This window comes from Vanessa atalanta, chromosome 14 (genome assembly GCF_905147765.1).
Source record: "Vanessa atalanta chromosome 14, ilVanAtal1.2, whole genome shotgun sequence".
NCBI lineage: Eukaryota > Metazoa > Arthropoda > Insecta > Lepidoptera > Nymphalidae > Vanessa > Vanessa atalanta.
This window is the reverse complement of record NC_061884.1, coordinates 1,915,342-1,942,045: the sequence shown is the minus strand read 5'-3', so window position 1 is coordinate 1,942,045 and position 26,704 is coordinate 1,915,342. Positions and strand designations below refer to the sequence as shown.

General features: G+C 31.4%; 1 protein-coding gene across 1 annotated transcript in view; it reads left to right on the top strand.

Moving 5' to 3' along the window:
• The window catches only part of LOC125068962, a 31,320-nt gene extending 7,275 nt beyond the window's left edge, over nucleotides 1–24,045 (top strand). The window contains exons 3-7 of the mRNA XM_047678368.1: nucleotides 11,515–11,725; nucleotides 12,676–12,785; nucleotides 15,698–15,829; nucleotides 21,679–21,751; nucleotides 23,823–24,045. Of these exons, the coding sequence (XP_047534324.1) occupies nucleotides 11,515–11,725; nucleotides 12,676–12,785; nucleotides 15,698–15,829; nucleotides 21,679–21,751; nucleotides 23,823–23,904 (608 nt within the window). The 3' untranslated portion in view covers nucleotides 23,905–24,045. The remainder of the gene's footprint in view (nucleotides 1–11,514; nucleotides 11,726–12,675; nucleotides 12,786–15,697; nucleotides 15,830–21,678; nucleotides 21,752–23,822) is intronic.
• The last annotated feature ends 2,659 nt before the right edge of the window (nucleotides 24,046–26,704 follow it).

Genomic DNA, 26,704 nt, shown 5'->3' with positions numbered 1-26,704 from the left:
ACATTTCAACGCCAAGCATGATATAAAATTTAAACAAAAGAAATGTCCTATAATGATATTTAATTAATGTGTTGTAACTAAAAATAACAATATCATTTTTTTTTTCATATTTTGCCTCCATGTCATTGATTTTTTATCCATTGGAAAAACAGCGCTTCCAATCGTCAATCAGAATATGAAGTGAGGAATAAATTGCAACTTTGTTTGCACGCACATGTACAATATTTGCACAACTGTTCAGTCATCTAGGCTAGGACATTATCATTGTTTGCCTAGCGTACCAAATTCAGGATGGCAAAACTGAAAAACTCTTATAAACAAATTTGCGTTTGTCTAAAATGCATTGAAATTTTATATGCCGAACAAATCCGCACACTATGTACCAGTAATTGGATTTCCTCAGCGTCAAAATAAATTTTAACATTTGAATAGTGTTGTCGAATCCTTGAACGCAATAAAACAATGGCTTTATTAAGTCTATTGAACTGTATTTTAATCTAAACAAATGTCAATACTACATTGTATTCCATTTTAGTTTTGCAGTTAAAAATTTTTTTTATGATATCAGTAGGCGGACGAGCAATTGGGCCACCTGGTGGTAAGTGGTCACCACCGCCTATAGACAATGGCGTTGTAAGAAATATTAACCATTACTTACATCACCAATGCGCCACCAACCGTGGGAACTAAGATGTTACGTCTCTTGTGCCTGTAGTTATACTGGCTCACTCATCCTTCAAACCGGAACGCAACAATACTGCTGTACTGCTGTTTGGTGGTAGAATATCCGATGAGTGGGTGGTACCTACCCAGCTTACACAAAGCCCTACCACCAAATTTATAAAATAATAAAAAAAGTAGTTTTAATAAGAGAATAAAAAATTTTTTATAATGTAATCATCATCATCCTCCTGCCCTTATCCCAATTTTTACTTGGGATCGTCGCAGCATGTTTTCTTCTTCCATACTTCTCTGTCGGACGTCATCTCACGTCCATTAACAGTAACATTCTTTCTAACGATATTTTCTTTCACACAATCCATCCATCGTTTCATTACGTACCCTACCTCTATATCCATCCACGTCCATGCTCAATACCTTCCACACAACATGGTCCTCACACCTCCGCATAACATGCCCATATCATCACAGCCGGTCATATAATGTAATCATACAAACCAAAAAAAAAATGATTTAAACTAAAGAACAGTCTCGTATTTAACCCAAGAATACATTAAATTTCTCCTATGAAATGCTAAACGGCTAAGTCTATGATAGACAGCGACCTGCTCTATGGTCACTAGAAGTACGAATAATTTTAGTAGATATCTCATATCGTTACGTAATCTTGTTTATAAATACTATATTGTCAATAATAATCCTAAAATTGAGATTATGATCTGTCTGGTAATAAAAACACGCAGAGACGTTCAGGTAACGTAAATATATAAAGGCATAATACATCACCGCGAACATGTCTGAGAAATTATACCCAAAGTTTAGTCTACGTTGTCTAACTATGTTTTGATTCACTAATGTATTATAAACATATATTAGAATTATGAAATCACTACCTATAGTTTCATTCTGTGTGTATAACATTAGTCCAGCTTATTGCCGTGATAAATTTGCGTAAATAAAAGATTAAGACAAAAAAGTCCATAAGCTGATTCAAAGTATTCCCGCTGGATATGGACGAAGGATTGCTTACCGTGGAATAACCTACTTTAACAGTTTTTGCTTCTATATGATAAATATTAATACCTTACATAAAAATATATAGAGTTTTATAGTTAGAATACTATAATTTATATACGTGCTCAAACATACATCGTTCGAATTGCATATTTTAAAAGGCATTCATTGACTTAGTTACCTATTATTTAACTTGATATTAATACTTTAGTTTATATTAAAGTAATATAAAGTGCCCGTTAATTTTTTTAAACATAACATTGTTTCTTCGATTTATCTATAAAAGATAAATGACAAGATAGACTACGACAAACATTATTTTTATAATGCGTTTCTTCTTCTTCATTAAAATACTTTTGTTTTGATTGTTATTTATATATTATTAGCAGAATCTGCGGCTTTACTCGCACGAAATATTTAAAACAGAAAATTCCATGCCTCGTTTTACCCCTTAGGGATGGAGTTTCATAAAAACAGTCTTAATCTTAGCGAATGTCTAGAGGTAATAAGGAACCTACCTGCCAAATTTCAAGTTTGTAGGTGTTCTAATTGCTGAGATTTAATGATTAATCAGTGTGATTATATAAAATTAATTTAGTCAAGTAAAACTTGATTTCGTTCGTATTCTATGCATTAGAGCTGCATTCATTTGATAAAGGTGAAAATTTGTAGAATTACATTGACACGCGCCTGAAGTTATGTACACAATACTATAAACATACAATAAGTGTCGCGTTAATTATATCGGATTAAAAAATATGTGCAGAAAAAGCCGAAGCGGGATTTGATAGATAGATAGCCGACTACACTAGTCATAATTAATATTCATAACGTAATAAAGGATTCGGCATAATTTGGTACTAAATACTACGAATTAATGTAATCTCATTGAACATTTAATATATACTTAATATATATTTATATCTTAGCAATATTCAAAACAAATAGTAATCCGTATAAAACCATTTTCACAATAATCCTATAATCTTAGTCTCCATCGACGTGTCTTACAATTACTATAATACCGTTAAAGATGTTAATATTTTAATGCAAAATTATATATTTTAAGCCCGGCTCATAATGGTTAAAATAATGTCAAATACATTGTAGCCAGTGGTAAATGGTAGATTTGATAACATCTCATAACATTCTATGTTAATAAGGTTTATCAAAGTGTACCTACTCTCAAAATAGTATTTTTAAAAGTGAATTTTTTACTCATGCTTCGTTTTTTTTTTCAATTTTACTTTCGTAATAAGCAAGAGTAATTAATGGTTTAATTATGATGTAGTGTTTGCTATGTAGTGCTTTCTTGTATGTAAGAATGACCATGTAAAATCGTTTAAAATTATAAATAAAATAAAAATAAATTTTAAATAATACATTGAATTGAAATATAAATCTTTAATTAAGTTTAGTCATTATATAAATCGTTTTTTTTTTCTTAGGTATATTGAACTAAATAGGTGCAAAAGTCGTAGTTCTTAGTGACTTAAAATATAATACAACAAAATTAGGCAGTAGAAAGTTTATACAACGGCCTCTTAGAATCACAAAAATGTACACAACAGTGGAGCGAATAAAATGGGGGTATACATTGAAATAGTAGAAAAATAGTAATATATTTTTTAATTTTAGTTAAACAATAGCATGTGTTTTTTTTACAGATAAAACAAAAAAGTCATTTTTTTTTTCATTGTAATTGACATGTCTCCGACAAAAGATACACATTCATAAAATGTATCGATGAAGTTAGACGAATACAAGTTGAATTGCCAATTATAAGACCACAGCATGCACTCTAAACAAAATAATATTAAAAAGCAGTTACGAATTAAAAAAATAAAAAAACAATCAATATAAACAGAAACTTAAATACTCAAATTTTAAGGTTTATTAATAAGTACATAGTTTGGTGAATTTGATAAAATCAACAGCTAAATGTTAATAATATAATTTTTTACTGTGTACTCTTATAAATAAAAATCTGAAATTAATTTTATTTTATTTTAAAATAAGTATTTTTTTCCTAATATATGGACTCTGGCTTCATTTATCATTTCAAATTACCTTTTCTTACTTTTCCTTACTTAACAGAAACCATACAAAATCTTCTTGATAGTCTATTTCTGTATTACCTAAATATCATTGGGCTTCAATCCCTTGTTTAATTTCATCAGACTTGTGTTTATTTATAAAGGTTGCCTTCATAAAAAACGAGGCGCAAAAATTACGATCTTTGCTGCCTTAATGAAATCGTTAACACGGTATGAGAACTTTTCATCAATATATAAATAAGCACAGATAAAAAAATTCAGCAGTGTGATTTTGTAAGAAATCATTTCGTATGTCACTCGTGAAATGTTGACGATCGAGCGAAGCGCCATTTTGATTCGTGCATCCTATAAATTTTTTGAACATTTATAGTCAATGTCACATAGCATATTCTGACATTACACCCTCGGACTTTGCGGTGAGTTGCGAGTTTCTTCTTCTTACTCTACAGTTCCTATTATAACTGTTTGTACCCGAATAAAAAAAAATCGAAAGATTCAAATTTATACATTATTTCCTCAAATTTTCAATAATGTTTATGGTTCGTTTACTATACAAAAACTAATCCTAACAAATACTGAGTTGCAAAATTTCAAATACACAAATCATAGGCCAATTCCAAGTTGTGAAGCCGAGGATCGTTTTATTAGTTTAATTTATATATAAGCGAGTGTTCACGCCTAATTGAAAGTCAGACGTCGACTGTAAGCAGGTTCATTTTTAACCTTACTGTTAAACGTAGGGATAAACGGCATTTTTTAATTTACACCCAGCGTAAACTGAGCGAATGACTGACTAGATGTTCTGCTAAGTAGTCAATTAGTGACCGTATTATTACAATAAGCCACCGGGATTCAATGACTACGTTTGGTGTGACGAAAACTGGAATGAAAATGCATGGAAAAACAGTAAAGCGCAACTTGCTGACTAGTCCAAGACTATAAACCTCTAAATGCGAATTTGAGTTATTTTCTGAATTTTTTAAATAAAAAATTTGATAAAGTCAGCTCGAGACTTAAAGCGATGCTTGGTATGTTTGAAACTACATAAAATAAATTAATAATTTATATTTTTTAGCATTTTTTATTGAACTCAAAAATTGCTTTATACAAAATATGTAATTAGTTTTCCCTAATCATACTACAAATAAATTTCTAGACAATTCTTTCGAAAGTGTCGTTACGCAACCAGCACGACCTTGTGGTCAGAGATCATCTAAATCGATCGTCGAAAATTGATTATTGTTTATTCTAATAAGACAATATAATGAATAGAACTATATAGTAGTTTACAATTACTTCTTACATTAAGCAAAGTAACACAATCATTATTAAAGATTAACAATGGCTTCGGTCAGACTCTCTTGATTTTAATGAAGGATACTCCGTAACCCAGATAAACAAAATATAACTTTTTGGGATTAAATATCAAAGACTTTTTTAGTAATTTAAACAACCTTCACCTTTTAAGTTAGGAAAGACAGTATATATTAAAGTAGTACTTATCGTGTATATTAAAGTTTAAAGTTATTTGGTCATTATACTTTGACTAGAAGCAAACAAGTTATCCACTGCTGCCTGAGACTTGGCGTTGACTTTTGGTCTTGTCACGGATATATGTATGTATACGGGCGTGTACGACAGTAACCAAAAAATACTGATTACTGGAAAAAGATCACGAGGTATTAAACCAAAGCCTTGACATGATCAGATCCGCACCATCAACATACAATTCCACGATTCGCCAGAGAGAAGATTTTGTGCAGGAGTCACGATCCGTAGATCTCAAGTTTGGATATATTTCTCATAAGGTCATTAGAGGCTTCTTACAATCAGAGAAAACAAAAGTTTTAAGAATCTTTTATTCAGCATATCCAAATAACGGCTACTCCGTTTGATGCCCAATTGATCGATTCGTAATACAATCGACACAAATACATAAACATGAGCGTGTTGTTATCTATAATGTCTTTATTACTTCCAATTAATTCTAGAACAATAGTATCAAATATTACACATCATAAGGAAAATATCGTCGGAATGATATCGCAAATACGTATATTTGTTTTATTGTCATTCACAATCATTCGAATATGGATATAATAGCAGTAGTGGAGTCTGGAGCGAGAAGGGAACTTATACTAGTAACTTGGAACAATATTTATTTTTCAGATAAGTGAGTCCATTTGCGATTTTATTTAATAAAATAATCGATAATAACATGGCATAGTTATCCTTCGTGTCCTATCAGTGATTTTAAATGTAATTTATAAACATCAAAAATATTGCTAAATACGATAAGTCATCATTTGGTTCCTAGGGCTCACCTTCCATTAGTTCAGCCTCGTCTTAATTCCTGGTGTAAATTAAATATGTCATGAGACCATTAAAATATATTTTTTATAAAATAACATTAATTGCTTTTTTTACAATAAAGTGTTAAAAGTAAAACAATTTTCATAAAATTAACTGGAAGGAACACGTAATAAGAGGGAATAGGTAGTATGTTTGTGTCTTGCGAAATAGACATTTTTTAAGAGTTCCATATTTGTTTATCTGTGTTTTAAAAGTTATTCTGTGCTTTTATAATAGATGTGTATGTGTGTGTGTCCATTAACGAAGAGTAAGAAGACACACTAACTCAATATTAAAAAACGTCAGATTTCGTGGGACACCCAGTTCGTCTCGCTATAATACTATGTGTATTAAATAAGAGACAAAATTAAATAAATTAAAATTTATATAAAAATAAAATTGCTATTAAAACAATAACAAAAATTGATTTAAATAATTTTATATAAAACCATATGTAATAGAAGGACAAACAGAAATGTCGTCTGGAGGGGGCTCAAACGCTTTTTCCTGACGTGACGATTTCCGCATCATCTTCATCTCAATATTTATTCACTATAAAAAGTAGGGGACTAGGACAAAATAGATCGCGTAAACTTACGTGAAGACAATATTAATTTTCTTGTACATCTTTATAGTGTGGGAAGTTCAGTGACGCATTCAAACTTCATATCACAATCTTATAATTAAGTTTTTACTAATTAATCTTCTGATAGGAATTGATATCCCATTTACTTAATTTGTAAAAAGACGTAGCTCAGGACCGCAGCGCCACATCGCGGGTTCAATCTAAACCATCCAGAGAAACATTTACACACACACATTGACATACCACTGGGTCCTAGGACCCTGACTCATTGGGTCAGAAATACATGACACGGTAAAAACATGGCCAAGCAAGAAGAACCCTCACTACTACACACACACACATAAAAAAATCACCAAAAGCGCCATACACACCTGCAAAAGAATTAAATATAGGAAGTGACGCTATTGAATTTTATTTCATAAGAATGTGTAATGTGTCATGTCATTTCAGGTTTCAAACCATTTATTAATCAATATATTTCAAATTGATGTTATACTTTCTCTTTTTATTACACCAATCTAATATTGTTGAAGGACATATGTCTACTTTTATTTATTTATGTTTCAAAATCACATAATGAAAAAACAAGTCATGTTATTACAAGCGATACGACATAAATTAAATTATAAAATAGTTGAATTGAATTGGTATGAATTTATTTTTATGCTTAACTTTAATTGTATATAGTTTACAGTTAGGAAATGTAAAACACGAAACGTTGGCAGTCTTACATTTAAATGCAAGTTTAGATATATGTATCTAAGTATATCTTCGAATGTCTTGTTCTCGTGATAATGTCGAAATATCGAGCTCCACCAAATAAAAATAAAAAAACATGGTAAATATCCCGTTTCAAATACTTATAGTAATAAAAATAACCATGTTAATTTAAAATCGAATATGTATATTCTAGCTGGAACATGAATTCACGCTTGCCACTTCAATTGTCTGATTGTAAAGTGGGTGAAACTGCAAAGCGCAGTCATACTTTTATAACATATTAAAACCGTGTCCGTAACGTGCTGTATATACATATTATTCTAGTCTATTTTTTATATGCATAAATATCACTATTGAGTTCTTAATCTTGTTTAGTCACTATACCGATTATTATTATTACTAGCCTATTCCAATTGAATTATGTGTTAGAGAATTAATTTATTCATTTCAATAAGGCATTATAAAAGCCGTCTTCTCATAAATTATACCGGGAGATAATTATATTGATTGTTAAAAAGTACTGAATTGGTTATAGCCCGCAAATTGCAACAGATAAAAACAAATTTGATATTATGTAACACTTTCATCAAACAAACGATAATAACGCTTTTATGAATAGTTTTATTAATGAATAGATTTATAGCTCTTAAATATCAGTGATCTTTTTCCATTAATCAAAAAGTTTCAAAGGTATGTACGTTTGTTAAGTTCCTGGAATGATTCTTTATGAAACTTATCTTGGGATGTATCTTCGTTTCCTTGACTTACGGTCTGAAAAAAAAAATGATAATGTTATACTTCCATGACAATCCATTCCATGTTTAAATATATTTATTTTTATATACATGATTTTGTAGAACTCTTATACTTTTAAAAACACAACACGTCGCAAACTTTCAATTCGAAATATTGTCATTATTTTATATTTAGCATAATCGTGTATTGTATAGCTTATTGTTTGTAATGACTGAGATATCATTCATTTGAATTGAGTTGAAACTGTTTACTTTATTATTTTTGGCATAAGCGTGCAGGTTTTTAGCATAATGACTATGAATAATAAAAAAAAAAACTATACTATATTTCAACCATAAGAGGTAAAAAGCCAAGCAAACAACATTTGACAGCAAATTGACGCGATAACCACTATGGATTTGCGAAAAAATGGCGTTAAGAACGTCGATGAAACTGTTATCGGAATTTCGGAAGTAAAATTAAAGTGGAAATAAGTAGTTAAGTGTAATAGTTTCCATTATAAATAAAAATATATTAAACATTAACTCCTTGTAGTGCACAATATAGCTTAAATATTAAATTGTTTGTTTTTTTTTATCTCTTTTCCTACTTCTAATAAAATAGGCTATACCTAAAACCTGCCATCTCCACATGCGAGCGAATACGCGGGCAGTATCTAGTATTTTAATGAAACGTAATTTAATGCTCCCTTTTGTAATATTTAAACTATTCTAGCTATCAGCTAACGATAAGAGAGCAGCTCACATTGTCTATTATTATAGATTAAGCGATACTCTGACAAATTATTACGTTTCAACGTCAACAGTTGAATGACTCTGAAAGCAATTTTACTCCGAGAAACATTTTTGCGTAAAATATAACAGTTCAATAAACTGTGCTATCCTCACAAAGGTTCATTCTTGTTTCTTACCCTTATAGAAAATACAACTTTATTAAAACTGAAATATTTACGATATTGTTTTCGTAATTACTTTTATTATATAGATCAGTGAATAAAAGTAATCGAAATTCCAACATATGATTCTCCTATAATCTGGACGAAAGAAAAAACATCCTGTCAATATTGTAAGAAATTACATATCTTCACAGTGTTATCATATGTCCATGTTGCTTTACAATATCTGTATTGTATGAAAAAATATATAATTGGTACAGATGTGTGAACGGACAAAAAAATATCAGTTTCACGGATAAGGGCCTTTAACCCTTGTAATTTGACTATGACAAATAGCTCTAGAAAAATGACATCGATAAATCAATTTCTACGCAAATTATCTCATTTTTTCAAGGAAAGTTACTCATTGTTAGCATGACTTACTATGTGTTTCAATCTATTGAGTCTAAAATACGACAATGCCTCTATTATTTCATAAATAAAATGTTAACTTATGAAACTTCTTCATATTATTTCATCAAATCTTCTTATATATTAATATCGTAAGCCGATTTTTGGTCCAGTGATTATGGGGCGATAGGTTCACGTAAAAGATCGGTTATGGTCTTATTTTGAAGAGCTCCAGCCGTAGATGTGCAGAAAAATAAAGAGGATTCCTAATTGCAATTAATAAATTGTTACAATTTAACAAATATTAATTTTAAAAAGCGGCAAATAGTTACTGGCCGTGTAGAGAGCGGAGTTTTTATGGCTGTATAAAAAAAAATACAAATGTAAAACGTGCACACAGACGTCGTCAGTTTACAGTGAAATTAAATCTAAACAAAACATGTCTTCGGTGTCTAATCATGTCTAGGGTTCGAAATTCTTAAAAATCTGTTGAATAAACGCAAACTTTCGCGTGCGACCCGCTAGTTTAAATAAACGGGAATAAACGGAAACAAAATACAGATCGGTGTATAAATGATGGAAGTTTGACGTAACAAACATAAAAAATACACCAACCGAAAGAATTACCTTTTTGAAGTCGGTTAATAAACGAAGAATTGATTTGAGTCCCATGGCGAAGTCGAACCTAATAAATTTAATAGTTAGAGTAGCTTCAATACTAGCAGCCATTGAAGAGTTCAAGTGATCCACTCTCCGCGTCCTTTCTTCATCACCACATCAGCTTCAAACTAATGACGATATCTTTAAACAAATAATTGCAAAGTTTCAAATCGATACGAGAAAATTAGAAGTAACTTAAAATCGACTTCCTAAATTCGTGTTTATACTGACTTTTGTATTTAAGTTAATTAAGAGCATACTAGGCAAATAACTGATATACAAGATCTATATGAACGATACAATACTGAGTACGAATATCCCCTTGAACGTGTTCCGCAGCTCTTTTTCGAAAAGTGATCGGAAGGCTACCGACTATAGTTATTCTAAAACAAACTCTTTCAACAAATTGAAAATTTACAACTGATCATTAATCTTGGGCGACGCGACACGTGTAGAAAACGCAGACACTTGGAAGTACAAGCATTGTTTTTATTAAGGGTAAAAAACTGTCGTAAATAGCATTATTCATGCTGATAGTTTTATCTTTTAATGAACGATTTCATACTTTTATTTCCTATTGTTTTATGTAATTAATCTTAATATTATAATATATAAGATTTGTAATGTAATGTTTTTTAATTTTTAAGTACCTACCAATTCATGAATTCATATGATCAATTTCTGTCTTTTACTGATTAAAATCTACTGCTAAATTCAGATTATAGCAGACCAATGAGTAACTATTTCGCATAGACCAATATTTGTTTCTGACGGTTCAATTAAAATTGATTCAACAATGGCAACAAAAAACCCGTTTTTAATATTTTACGCTGGAATTTTGTAATTCCTTCCAAAACGAATGTCAATCAAATACGTATTCCCTATCACAACGTTAAGGCAATGTTCGATAAAAAAATATTTGAAAGCTACTTGAATCAGCACAAAAAATTGTTTCGATTTGATAAAAGTCTGTTCAACTTCTTTTAAACGCTTTCGATTTTCGGTTTCGAAAATGTTTGATATTGGTCTAATTATAAGGGCTAAATCCAATGAACTGCAAAACACTACAAATTCACTTGTTCGTAAAACTATTTTTAAATTAACCATTGAAATTTGCTCGTGGCATTTTGTATGCAATTAAGACTATTAGCAAACTATGACGCGATTTTGACCAAAGTAATTATGATATATCGGCTTGAATAACTCTGACATATATATAAATACTTTTTCATTAAAATCAAATAACATATAACTATAATCCATTCAAAAGGATGGCGAGGGGTCAAGTTATATAAAACATAAATTTTTTGATAAGAAAACTAACTTACCTAAATCCAGTTTTTTTTCAATATATTAAGGTTTATACACTTTATGCAATATTTATATCATAAATAATCATCCAGGTGCAACACTCACCGCAGCCCAGAGCAGAGACTACAGGCTTCAGAACCTGGACGTCCTAAATCTACTGGAGAAGCCATGGTTAGGCCTGAGTACTCAAAACCGTTGGGACAGACCTCGCATTGAACAGGACCTCGATAACATTTACCCGAGGATGATCCGTCAACGTCAAGACGATGAAGAGGCAAAAACGTACAATGATGATGTTATGAGGTAAATATATACAACTACTGAATGATTAAAGTGTGGATTACCTTCCTTTCTTAAAGGTAGATAGATAATAAAGAAAAATACTCTTTTCTAAATGTAGATATTATCTTCAAATTCTAACGTCAATAAAACTTTATTGCAGAAGTTTATTTAGACAAACCGCATTTTTTGCCGTTCATATATTAATATTTAGATACCTTCAAAAACACATATAATGCTATTCGATTAACAACATATTATCTTCTTGATCTTAAATTCAATCACAAATTGACAAAAAATCCCGCTGAGTTTCTTTCGCCCGTTCTTCTCAAGTCAGGGTATTTTCTTTTCATAACGGTGGTAGTGTTTAAATCAATAATTAAGTGGAATTTTATTTAATTTGATTTAATAACCGATAAGCTTTTGGAACCAAATAGTGCCATGAAATATCTGTTACAGACATATTGTAGTTTTATTAAAAATATCGTACATTTCCGCCCTCCAATAATTCGGGTGCCTGAGGCTTGTATCCCTTGTTAGGAAGAAGGCATATTATTATCGTTTTCGTTAGAATGTTATTTATATATTAATCTTATCAAAAAATATAGTAAAGCAGGCTTCTGCGAAGTATTTTGACAACGTACTCGTTAAATTGTGTCTTGTATACGTCATCACGCAACATATCTTATTAAAAGCTCGTTACACCACTATATGCGTCATGCACGATGTATATAGACACTACAACACTGTTATTCGTATTTTTTATGTTTGTTACCTCAGAACTCATTTATTTTTCGTTTGTGAGCGAGGAAGAATATCAGCAAAAGTAAAAAAATACGGAATGAAATTATTTATTCACATGAATTTTAAGTATATTTTTTTTTGTTGATATTATATTTCCTTGATTGTTTATCTTAATCTTTCTTAATTTTGCGGACTGTTTCCGTATTATAAAATTGCGATTCTCTCCTCAGGGTCGGGTCTGAAAAGCGATCGGCAGTGGCAACAGCGCTAAACGCCGGTCGCCGGAGACGGCAGCCGACGCCCGCCCTCGGTAAGGCAGTCACGCCGTATGTCGGCGTCGGTAAGCAACGTCGATTACGGCCACATTACATATTAAACTGTTACGGTTAAAAATTTATTTATTTTATTTTACTAATCTCTATGATATTATTACCTATAACTTATTATTAATAAAAATAAAATTAATTAATACGATTTCTTTATATTTATATATATTCTTTACCTCGTTGATCTAGTTCCAGCTCTAGATCTTGGGTTCAAATCCCGGGTAACCCGATCGTGGGATTTTCCATCGATAAATTTAGTAGAAGTCGCAAATTTGAAAATTGACAGTGTTTTTACTGCCTCATCTCCGGCGCCTTAACTTCTTCCAGTTGCGTTAATACACAGTGCACTTATATTTGCACTACTCGTGCACAATATGTACTATTTGCCTAGTCTCCCTAGAGAATACGCCTAAGGTGGCAATCATCGTTTTAATTAATATGATAGATTAAATATATAGTACCAACTAAATCTACTACTACTTTTACTTGCTGGTAGGGCTTTGTGCAAGCCTGTCTGGGTAGGTACCACCCACTCATCAGATATTCTACCGCCAAATAACAGTACTCTATATTGTTGTATTCCGGTTAGAAGGGTAAGTGAGCCAGTGTAATCACAGGCACAAGGGACGTAACAATTAGTTCCCAATGTTGGTGGCGCATAGGTGATGTAAGGAATGGTTAATATTTATTACAGCGCCTTTGTCTATGGGTAGTGGTGACCACTTACTATCAGGTGGCCCATATACTCGTCCGCCAAACAATGCCATAAAAAAAACTATTTCATAGATTAAATATAATATGGACGATTATTATTGTACTCTTAAAAAAATCTCCGAAGACTATTGTGATCCTACCCCCTTCCCTTCTAAATTACCCATTGCCAAAGTTAACACAACTCTGCAAACCTCATATCCTTCCGGTACCTGAATCTAGGAATCTGAAAACCTAAGCGGTCGTTTTGTAATTGATCCTAATTTCAAAATTATTAATCCATAATTTATATTAATAAAAAAAACAACAAATGCAACCTAATACGAAAACGATCTTAGATATATAAAGCTTAGGCTATATAGTTACTTGTTTAAAACAAACAAATAACAATCTCAAGTAATGACTCAAGTTGATCTCTTAATTCTATCGCCGAACAAAAACAAATCGTCCTTGGGCTTTATTATGTCTTAATTTATAGTTTTGTTTGTAAATTGCTCCGCTATCGAGTCTAGAAGTATAATTTTATTGATATCATTCGCTTACATTAATTTCTTAAAGTTTACAAACAACTGTATCTGATACTAATTAATTTAACCTATTAGTTTATGTTTGTTAATTAATAGGGACAAATATATCGAACCGATTGTAAATATATTTATTTGTTTATAGTTTAAAAAACATATTGTAACTAAATACCTACCTTAGGTTCAGAAAAATTTAAGACCAAAAGGAATTGGCCAGCCGTTAGAAGATATGCATCTTAACCAAATGTTGCGGGCTCAAAGCCAGACAAGGTCTGATATTAGTATTTGCCACATTTGTATTCCAATTCCTATTTTAGTAGCTTGGTAGGATATGCTCCAAACTTTTTCAAAATGACAGGAGCCTGAGTCGAGTCAACATTTCTAGGCAGTTAGCATTACGATTATTTTTATTTATAATAACAAAGATGGACAGGCGAATGAGCCAACTTATGTCAATTGGTCACCAAAGACCATAGACAATTGTGTATTAAGAAACATTACCCATAGTCTACCAATTTTGATAAATAAGATGTAATGTCTCTTATACAATGGATTGTGACACTAAATGTTACGTTTTGGTGCCAGACTATGTGTGATGAGTGGGAACTAAACTCTACCTAAAGAAACATCGCAAATAGTGCGACGTTTTTCCGTTGAATTGTAATTTAATTTCTCTACGTAAACAATAACCTTATGTCACGACACACAGTGCACGTTGGTATTCCCATAGGAGACGACTATACATAGACATAATAATCTCCTTAATATATTAGTTTTCCTTTCGTATATCTTTACCTTAATATATTATATAAGGTTAAAAATTATAGACATATATATTTATATTTAAAAAAAAAACTTTTTTTATGGCATTAATTGGCGGTGAGCAAATGGCCATCTGATGGTAAGTCGTCACCTCTGAGCAAAACATTGGCGCCATTATAAAATTTGAATAATGAACTAAAAATGCGCCACCAACCTTGGAGACTGAGATGTCGCTTGTACCTGTAGTTACACTGGCTCACTCACCCCTCAAACCCGAACACAACAATACTGAGTATTGCTGCTTGGTGGTAATATATAAAACGAGTACGAATTGACGTAACTTTATTTTAATAAGTCAAGAGAGCTGTAGTTTTGATTATTCATTATTATTGACATACTAACAAGCACTATCGCGAATTTGCACTCGCTTTTGATTCAGTATTCGCGTTTGTTGATTCCCTATAATGTTCCGCGCGCCCCATCTGACTCTATTTAGTAATCTAAGATGAACAAAGCTACTAGTAGCTTTTCATAGTTGATTCCCAATTCCGATTCTCTGCGCGGAAATTGACCCAGCCCTCCTGTCACCGGTGAGGACAATAAGACGAGGTGCTACGTCTTTTAGAAATGATTTCGCGCTAATAGGGCACTTGTGGCGATTGTTCGTTTTTATTTGAATATTTTACTAAGAATATATTTATATCAATTTATGAATATTATAGTATGAATTGCATCTCTAACCCTGAAATTTAAAACAAAGGAATATTGAGCCGCTTTACAATAAAGTACATCCTAAAAAATACTTTACTTAATATTTACAAAAAAATCTACAACCATAATAGATAACTTTGATCGATAAAGATACTTGTGATCCAAATATCAAGCTTGTTAGTTTGACTATAGAATTTGTACAAGATACAATTTTTCAGGAGTGCTCAACGATGTGGGTTCATTCTTTGACTCGCTGCGGGACAACCTGGAGACGCTGGCCTCACTCTCCCCGCAGCAAAGATCCAACCTGTTCCAGGAACCACCTACTGTGGTACACGCTACTTCATCTGGTAAGCTTTTGATATTTAATTTTAGATTATCAAAGTTAATATAACTGTCCACTAATAATTGCTTACAGACACAGCTAGGCTAAGACTCGTTTTTCATTAAGGAAAACATTTGAAGTTAATTCTATAACGCTGCTCTGCTCCTGATTGATGGATGCACATTTGCAGATTCAATGCGACACAAACATAAGTTTTCCTTCACCGCCACGCACGAAATCAATTATAAACGCAAATTAAGCACATGAAAATTGAGTCGTACTTACCCAGAATTGTTCATGCAATCTTTGGATTTACAATTTACAAATGTATATATTATTATTAATGAGTAATATTAGGCTGTATTTATGAGAGAATACCAACAGCTAAAATGTTTACAAGCAGCATTTTGCGTCACATTAAAAATGATTTTAAAATAATGCTTTATGATGGGTTCACGCTAAGGTTGCCGTTAATCATTGCGTCCTTGAACAGTAACCATTGGTGAAACTATGACTATGTAATGGCAATTATTATGTCGTTAGGCGATAGTATACGTGGTGTTTTTGGTTAAACAAAGAGATTTTGCGCGTTATTTAATTACGTAAGTGATAATGCTAGTATTTGTTACAATACAAAATATAGGATTTTTTTGTTTAAAAATAATAATGCTGCTGCGTACCGGGCCGGTCTGCGATCGGGCACCACAAACACCACCACAAATTAAGATCATCTAATGATACAGTCATACTTTAGAAAAACATCAAAACCGATACAGTCCTATCAGCTAATGAACATACACACATACAAAAGAATTATTTATATGGTTGTGAGAAGATAAGCAATTATTCCTCTGGAAAAATGTATAATGATACACAAAATTGTTATCAACTTATAAAAATATTAACAAGAGACCACTCTATTTTCCTATTCATTTTATAAATAAATTAAAAAAAATAACTCTATATTGAGTTAAATATGTAGACCTTTGTTACTTCGTTGACTTGTAAATGGGCAACGTGATGGTCGCAATGGGCATCCCCAACCATAGACAATGGAATTGTAAGATATTTTAACCAATTTACATCGTCAACACGGCAACAACTTCTGGAAACTAAAATTACACAAAATTGTTATCAACTTATAAAAATATTAACAAGAGACCACTCTATTTTCCTATTCATTTTATAAATAAATTAAAAAAAATAACTCTATATTGAGTTAAATATGTAGACCTTTGTTACTTCGTTGACTTGTAAATGGGCAACGTGATGGTCGCAATGGGCATCCCCAACCATAGACAATGGAATTGTAAGATATTTTAACCAATTTACATCGTCAACACGGCAACAACTTCTGGAAACTAAAATTGTTTTGTGCCTTGTGGCCAGGGCTACACTGGCCTACCCGCCCTTCAAAACGGAACACAACGATCCTAAGTACTACTATTTGGAGGTACAGTGAGTGATTAGTGGGCGAGAGTCCTACTACAAAGATTTTCTTTTTGTCCACTAATTGTTATTTAATACAGATGTGTTTCCAATTAAATTATTTAACAATATCTTTGCATTAATTATAATAGTATGTATTTTTATTCCTTTAAAATAGATTCTTAAACGTGTAAAAATAAAACAAACATGAACTTAAGCTAATTTTCAATTCAAATCACTTTTATTACCAAATATTCATGAATAAACCGAAATTTTCATCAGCCTGTAAATGTCTCACGACTGGGCTGCGTCGAGTTTTCCTTTTAAAGTAAAGGTCTAAATACACGTTGTAAATTTTCTCAAATTAATAAATCCTTATTCCTCAAATTATAAATAAAATTAAGCTTATGTAAATCGTGTTAATTACTCGGATTTTAACCCACAATTTTCGGTCAAGATTCACGTGTTCCAACCTCTTCGCTGTCTCGGCTCATGTCCTAAAGCCTTGTTACATGTGTATGTGTCATAACCTTAACATTTTCACAAGGAGTACGAAATAAACAATACGGTATTGTATATAGATAAAGGATGCGCAGTTTTTCCCACTTCCCATTTATAACTTGTTGACCTCAAACAAGTCTAATCGGTACACATGTGGCGTGCTATGTGCGGTCGAGATGAATTATAAATATAAGCTGGGAACACACTGCGACAATTCCATTGTTTGTACATATATAGTTTATATTATGTTTTTATGAGCATTTTAGATTTTTATTTTATTTTTGGTAGTATACCTAAAGCGTAAAGACTTACGTATACACTCATTGTGAACCTCCTCCGTTACAGAAAATGAAAAAAGATTCGAACACGAAACCTATTATTCTTTTTAAAATGTCTCTGGTAAAAACAAATACATTGCGTATGAAAAAAATGCGGCCTTTAAGAAATTAAATCTTTAAGTGTGTATTATAATATTATGCCACAGTTAGTTTTCTATAAATAGAATATGCTCCAAACCTTCTGTAACAGTGGGAAATTTACAGGCTATTAATGCAAACAAATAAATCCAATAAAAATTGTCTTTAACGCGCACTCGTCTTACAATCAGTTCCACAAACAGTACAAAGAATAGGAGGCACTATTAGCATTATCTCAAGAATAATTTAAATAAATTTTATTGAAATAACCGCAATCTCACTATTCCCATAATCCCAAGACTTGAATTATTTTATATTTCAAACATAAAGATATTATTTCAAAGCTAAATCTTACTACTCTTGATATTTCTTTGAAGCTGGAGTATTTTCTTCGGGGAAAATATCTTTAATAGGTTAAATACGTATTAGCAATCCCGAGGCGTCCTACTATGACAAAGAAATTCTGAAAGTCTGGCACTGGTTCTAAAGTCTCACATAATAACTTTTTATTGTTGGGATACACGTAAATCAAAGAGCTTATGTTTCAAAGACAAATTCCTGGAAGAATTGTTAGCTTCATCATACCTTTCTCTTAAAGAAAACATCGATTATTATCACTTCGTGATGATATATGTCCGAAACGAGCTCCCTAAGGAAATGTATCTTGTGCACTCGTTGGTATATACGCGTGACCTTCATTATCCAAAATATTTGTTCGGATTGTATTACATGCCGGCCGTCTCGCTTGTCTTTAGCAGCGTGCACCAATGAGGTGCGAGTATTTGGTTTCATAAGAGTTGGAAATTGAGAGTTTGAGAACTATAGTTTAAACACAGATTATGATTAAACATGGTTTTACGATAATGTTAACTCCGACTTACTTAAATATGCTTTAAACTGAATAAAGTTATTTTTTGACAATTTATAAAAATGTGACCAATGTGTCACAGGCTTAAGGTCGCCGAACTGCGCATCGTATAAATGACGAAGCGGCTCGCGCCACCGGAAATGCTAAGTTACTTTTAATAGTTGTTATCTCTTCATTTGTATCATTTAACTGAAATTTTGATAAAATAATAAACATATGTCTTACATTATATATATTTATATATTATTACATATGAAAATATTTTACATTTCGTACTGTTTTCGTGAGCTAGGATAGCGTAGTGCTTAGAACCCTTGTATGTGTACTCATTACATATGAACAGCTATTATGTGTTTGGTATTAAAGGAAAACATCGTGAGGAAAACTGCATGTGTCGAATAAAATTTTGTCCATATCCATAAATACACATTAGAGCAGCTTGGTGGAATAAGCTCCCATTTACGAGAAGAGGAGGCCTTAGGCCATTTTTTTACTATTTAAAAATATTACACAAGCTTATGTACAAACGCCATTAATATTACAAAATACATTAAGCCAGTAAAAAAATGCTAAACAACGCTCGGCATGCGTTGATATGTCACTTAAGTGATTTTGTAAACAATTATTCGGTACGACACGCAACTATCTGCGTACGTTGTGTACGTTGATGATCGTTAGAAACCCTCATGATAGTGACATAAACAACTGTACTATGTATCAACTCAATAGGTTGAACGATGAGTGAAATTATGATGCAAAACAATACAGCAAAAAGTATTTGATCAAGTTCAGAACTAGTAGTTAATATAATATGGATTCGTAATCATTTATTATATTTTGCTTTTCGAAATAAAGCAAGTTACCTTTATAAAGTGTCCATTAATATTTTTGTTTATCTAAAATCAAAACAAAAAAAAAATAACGACAAAGAATAGATCAATGTTATTCTATAATAATAAATAGAAGACGTTTTATAATGTCTATCTGAAAATATATTAAACCAATATACATAAAACTTACATCAGAATACGCAGTTCGTTTCGGAGAAGTTTTATCAGTATATTATTATATAAATGGTTGCACTCGGTTTTTTTTTTACTAACTAAAGTCACTAATTGATTTTTGAATAAAATAACTTGTCTTATGGAATACGAACAATAATCCAACTGAAATGATTCAGACTTCCAGAACTACACCAAGCAAACTTATCCGATTACGTACGTTATTGCGGTTTCTTGGAGTTGATTCTAAAACTGTAAATAGTTAACGCACTTGTGGCCAAATAATTGCTTCTCAAACTTCGTAAAACGCGTTAGTTTTAATGATTTAACTTAGATAGTTCGTTTTTTTACGCGGGACATGTTGGCAACAATTACGAATGTCACTCGCATACAGAGTCTATGTAAAAAGTTTTTTATCGCACTGTACGAAACTAGATATTTATGAAGTTCATATATCTAACTACTATCAATCTAAGAATAAAAGGAAGAAGGTTTCTTCCCAGTCGAATTTTGGCCTAAAATTGAGTTCTCAAAGACAGCATGTGCGCGTAAAATATTATTATATTCCCTATATGACGGCGAATCTATATGACTAGAGGGAGATCAGTTACATGCTCAACTGTTTTAAGTGCTTTCCAAGACATTGGATTATAAAACTGCTAACTTTTTAACTCTGGGCTGCTCAATAGCTTATTACTGAATTACTTGTGCCGTGTTGGTCATGTTTAAGTCAGGTGTTTGACGTCACATCGGACTATGAAATTAAGGAACACAAAAACAGGTATAGAGAGTATGCCTGTGTTTGCACACACAATTGTGAACTACAATAATATATCTCGTGTATTTTAACTAGTTTTCATTGAGAACAAGTGGCAATACTTAAATCAGTTAAAAGCACATTAATCGGTACATAAAATATATATAAATAATTTATATTTATTTGATATTAATCAAGTATATTTTTACACTAAGCTGACGCATTATAATATTATCGAAATGCGAAGTTAACTAGGTATGATATTCCTATCCCGTTATTAAACTAGTTTGAAAATTGTTGCAAAACTAAGAAATAAGTGCAGGTAGAACTACTGATGGCGCCGCATTCGGAATCGAAGTTTAATTAGTTGTGTGCCTGGGGAGCACTGTAAAAGTTACTAGATATGACAGAAGTAGGTGTGTTCAATCCAATGTTTTTGTCACCGTTTGTTTGCAGTTCGAATTGTATAACATACGCCATGAACTATATGGAAACAAAGACAATTGTTTTATTTTTATTTTGTCAACTAGACCACAAAATAAAATCCTTAGAAAATTATTGTATAAACGATGGAAAATATTTTTTGAATTAAAAAAAAAGTATAATGTTTACAACTTTTACAGAATAAGATAAATATAATACTGAGTGACCCAGTGTAATTACAAGATTAATATTCGTAACATATTAAAACTGATTAATATATTTTACAGTACCCTTGAGTGTGGTGACCATTTCTCATCGGGTAGTTTGACATATACTTCAATAAATATATATGTAAAATACTTGTTTCGAACCGTTGGTTAGCTTTACATTAAAATGGAATAAAACTTATAATACTTGAATAATTTAAAGTACGCGTTTATGAGGCTTAAAAACAATCTATAAAAATAAAATTTGCCGTAGGTGGCGGCGGTGGTGGTGGTGGAATACGTAGACTCCACGCGCTCCGCCCACTCAGACCGACTGGAAACATCAGGTGAGCATATTATGTTGGACAGTTTTAAAAAATAACACAAGTATTCATATTTCAATATCAGACCAAAGAGTAATACCAGTTAAGAGAGTCCAACGAAGCTGTTAATGTGTGTTAGTGTGGAGGTACATACATACGACGTACCTATACGGGCTGTCAACGTGGGCGCAGAGTTGCCAGGATTAAAAAAACTGCGATCCCACAAACAAACAAAAAACATAATGTTCAATAATTATTCATTATTAAAATAATAAATTAAATTATTAAATCAATACAGATTTTGGTTGTTGTTGTTTACATTAACTACCTTTTAGAAAATAATGTATCAGCCATAATCACTTAAAGGAACATTCGAAAGTTCAATTTTTTAAATGACAAATATTTGACATGGTTTTTTTTTTTAATAGATACAGTTTATTTCTCTAGCCTTTAACGTAAAACTATTTTTAGAAATAACGTTAACGAGAACTGGTAATGAACAGAAACCTTTAACGGTTGTTAATCAATTGATACCGTATGAATGCATCTGCATTTAAACTGACATTTTTATTAAGAAAATGCCAAATTAGCTACAGTTTTCGTTTGTTTTTTTTAATATTATGACATTATAGTAATTATAACATCAATGGATTTTGCTGGACGACAAAACGCTCACTGAAACGAAAAAAAAAGAATTCTACGTAAATACACAAAAATTATAATATATATGTAGATACAAGTATTTACTTTTTTTTATTAATTAAATTAAACGATACAGAGTAAGATAATAATATAATAATAATTTATTTACAAAATGGACACAATTTGTTATTTGTTCCGCAATTTATAGCGTTTTCTGGTCGCACTGAACGGGAAAAATTTTTGGAATATTTTGATGTTTTTTGGAAATTGTTTCACATTCAATAAATCTCGTGTTGTGTTGCATGTACAGATAAATAATTCTTACAATTCTGTTTCAACAACCCGTTTAAATTTAAAGATGTAAGGCTCTTAATTACTTAACTAAATACTTTAGAATGATACAACATTGTAAATCCACATACGCTTATTGAAACTATATAATTATAATATTAATAAAAATATTCATGTACTTATATGATTAGCTACCAGCTATTATATGAGGTCTTAGGTATTAACCCTATAAAGTATTGGTTATTTGATTTGGAAAACAAAGTAAAAACGTATCAAACACGCCTTAAAAGAGGATCTTCTCTTTGTAGCGTGACATTGCCAAAATATATTTGCGTTCATCATAGACACATCATAGTAGGATAGAGTAATAATGTTTGTGGTTTAAGTATTGAACTACAAATCGACTGCACGAATATATTACTAAATATATACTATATATTTCACTTATAATTGAAATACCATTCTATGAGTGTGTATGGAAATGCAAATATAATATATAAAGTGTCGCTTAGAGTCAGTGGCGTAGCTAGATGGACAAGGGCCCCAGTGCATAGAAAAAGAAACGGACCCTCACCCCCTCTTTAACTTATATTGCACTTCAAAATTATAGATAGGTATAAAAATAGGATACACGATACATTGAGATGAACTTATCATTAGTAGGCTAAATCCATATGTCATCTCTATTCAAAGCTTAGGTTAGAGGGCCCCCTGAGCTCCGGGGCCCTGGTGCACTGCACCACCTGGCCCTACGATAGCTACGCCACTGCTCAGAGTCTGCTATCATTCTGTAGATTTATTCTGTAAGTAAAAACTCAAAACCCATCACAGAATACGGTCGTGAATGTCAAAGAGTAATAAGCGACATTAACTTGAATAATAAAAATATAACATTTGAAGGATTCAATAAATGACTATCAACGAGTCTGCTTAGACATTTCACGCATGTTCCATTCATCTATCATCATAAGAAATAAGATCTACCTATAACGATTATTCGATATTACTCCAAAATACTTAAGTAGTTTTTATTTCAAGTCATGTCATTAAAACGTAGTTTATTTTAGTGAAGTCATTCCAATTACTTATAAAACACTTCCATAAAGACACATCAGTCATCCATATTCAAAAAATTATTTGTACGTAGATCTTACAACCGCAGATCGGATCTGGAGGCGTACGGAAGCTACCCTGGGGCCAATCACCACGACCCTGGCCTTCTGTGGACCGGACTGGGCCGATAGACGCCACGGCCTCATCCACGTGCATAAAAACTCTGAATTCGCCGTCGATTGTACGACTAACGCTCCTGATTACTTAACCAATTCAAAATTCTCAACAGAAGATTTAGATTACTTTAAACATAGATTTTATACTTCTAAAATACCGCAATGTGTTTATGTCAAATGTAATAAATATTGGAAAAATTGCGAAGAAATTTACAGGTCGCAAAGACCCCCAGTGCTCACTGGTTACATGAATAAATGGTAATGACGAAATATTATTATAATAACTTAGTATTGGCATCGCTACACTCGTTAATTCTAAACATGTTAGCATTATGTAAGATAGGGGAAAAATTACCCTTTGTATTAAAATAAGATTCTATACTATATTTCCCGTAATTTTATCGATTTCTAAGCTTGTTTTAAGCGTAATGTATTCTAATTAATGTTTTATAATGTACAGATCATTTCAATAGATTTTTTTACAAATGGTAACCTAAAAGTCTAAAACTGTCAAGATTACATATTTTCTTTTTCATAAAGGCACAGGTATTGCGCCATAGAGCCTGCTATTTATTAAAATTATTGTATTATTATTGTTTTTTATATAAAAATAAAAATTGCTAGCAACCAAATACGGCGCCATCAAATGATAGATTTGAATTGTAATAATTCTATTGAAATGAACTATATTTTTATGTAATCGTGGATTGTATTACTTTAATTTATATACGAATCGTATGATATATTTAATATTTTGATCTCAATTTCTAGTCAATTTAGATATGTAAGTGATTTTTTCTGTAATAAATGTAATTGTTATGTACCTATGTTTCAAATATAAATATACCAAAAACCATATTTTTTATTGCTTTAAATAATATTTACCAACGAATAGTATTACATTTAACTCTGGGGAAATTAGACACCACGGGTGTTTCGGGCTTAAGTAAATGAAATATGCATTAATAAAGGATTGAATAATTTAAAATACGAAAGCAGCTTACCTTTTAATTGCTATAAACCGTTGCTCTAACTTCACCTACGTAAATTAAAACCTCTCAAAATGACTATGAAAATTGAAGTAAATTTAAAACAATCGAAATTATTAAAATTATTTTATCGTTAATATTATACATAATAATACTTATATAGGTACAATCAAATAGGTATACCAAACTATACTGGATCATTATTATACAAAATTAGAACAGTCATAATAAAATAACTCTTTTTATACAGATATAATATAATGATCAGTTAAATTATTGAAATTCCTTTTTTAAAAATATTTATTTTCCTTTTAATTGTAATTTTAATATATTAAAAACTACTTTTCTTAAATCTCTTTGTTTTAAAACAAAACATGAATAAAACCTTTTGTATCATTTTTTTTTAAATGATATGGACTACACAAATTTATTATTCATTCTATTTAAGATGTGTATAATTGAGTTTCTTTTAAATGTGTATATTTCAAATGATGTCATCTTTACGTGTTGTTAACATAATATTAATTATGTCACGTATTTAAATATGAGTAATTATAAAAATACAATTACAAAGTGGCTGATGACTTTTATTTAAACTAAGTATTTATGATTTTTTTATTGTTATTTAACTCAACCTCATACGGGTAAAATTCATACAATCCTTTTCAACTTTCAACAAAGGGGGAAGTCCCCATTGGAAGTTGGAATTTCCAAAAATCCTTAGTAAGCGTCTTCGTCGAGAAAGAAGTAATTAGGCAAAATTTGGGTCTAATCGGACTATCGTATCGGAGATTTCGTGATGAGTAGTATTGAGTAGTATTTTGCATTTAGCTTTGTTATATAGATTATTTACGTAATATTATATTTATACTAAATGAAATATAAAGAAAACTAAACAATCGCGGTTTATCATTTATTAATAATTTATTGTGTATGAGTTCCCATTGATTTTACCGTACCCCTGCGTGAAATGACCATTTCGAACACACTGAACGCACCTGTAAACGTCAATCTTGCCCGTCCGATGAACTTCATGTCATTGAATTTTATGGATTTAATATCTATACAGCCGTTGGTCCTGTAGCCAGAATCTTGTGGATTTCCATCCGATCGAATTATGAGCGTGCACCAGTTGAGCACCCACTTGATCCCTATTATATTCTGCGTAGTCGTCGGCCCATATTTTTACTTATAACCTGTATATTTAAAATCAGAATATAAAATCGGAACTTATTTTAGTATTATGACGACTTCAATTTATCGTTAAAATATATATTTTAAATGATTCAGATTGTTTGAATTACTCTGAACTTGGTTTCAATGGCCTAAGAAAACTAAACCAGTTTCGTAAAATATTTTTTAATTAATGCAAATATTTTATATTTATTTAAATATTTTTTGTGTTATATATAGGGGGCAAACGAGCAGTAGGCTCACATTTTGGAAAGTTTTAGATTACCACCACCCATGGACATCTGCAACACTGGTGCGTTGCCGACCTTTAAGGAGTGAGTACGTTCTTTTCTTGAAGGTTCCCAAATCATATCGGTTCGGAAAAACCGCCGGCGAAAGCTGGTTCCACTGAGCGGTTGTGCGAGGCTGTGTTTATATTGTTACAAATTTTAATTCATATTTGTATATAGTTAAGGCCTAATATGGTAAGTAGAAAAAAAAATAAAATAAAAGAAAAACGCAACTACAGAATAAAACTAACGTTTCGATAAGTTATGTAAAGCTTTGAATCCAAACACTCATGTTTTATCAAACATCAGTCGTGATATGTTGTTGGACTAGTTGGGAACCACATTGGTGACGTAACAGTATTT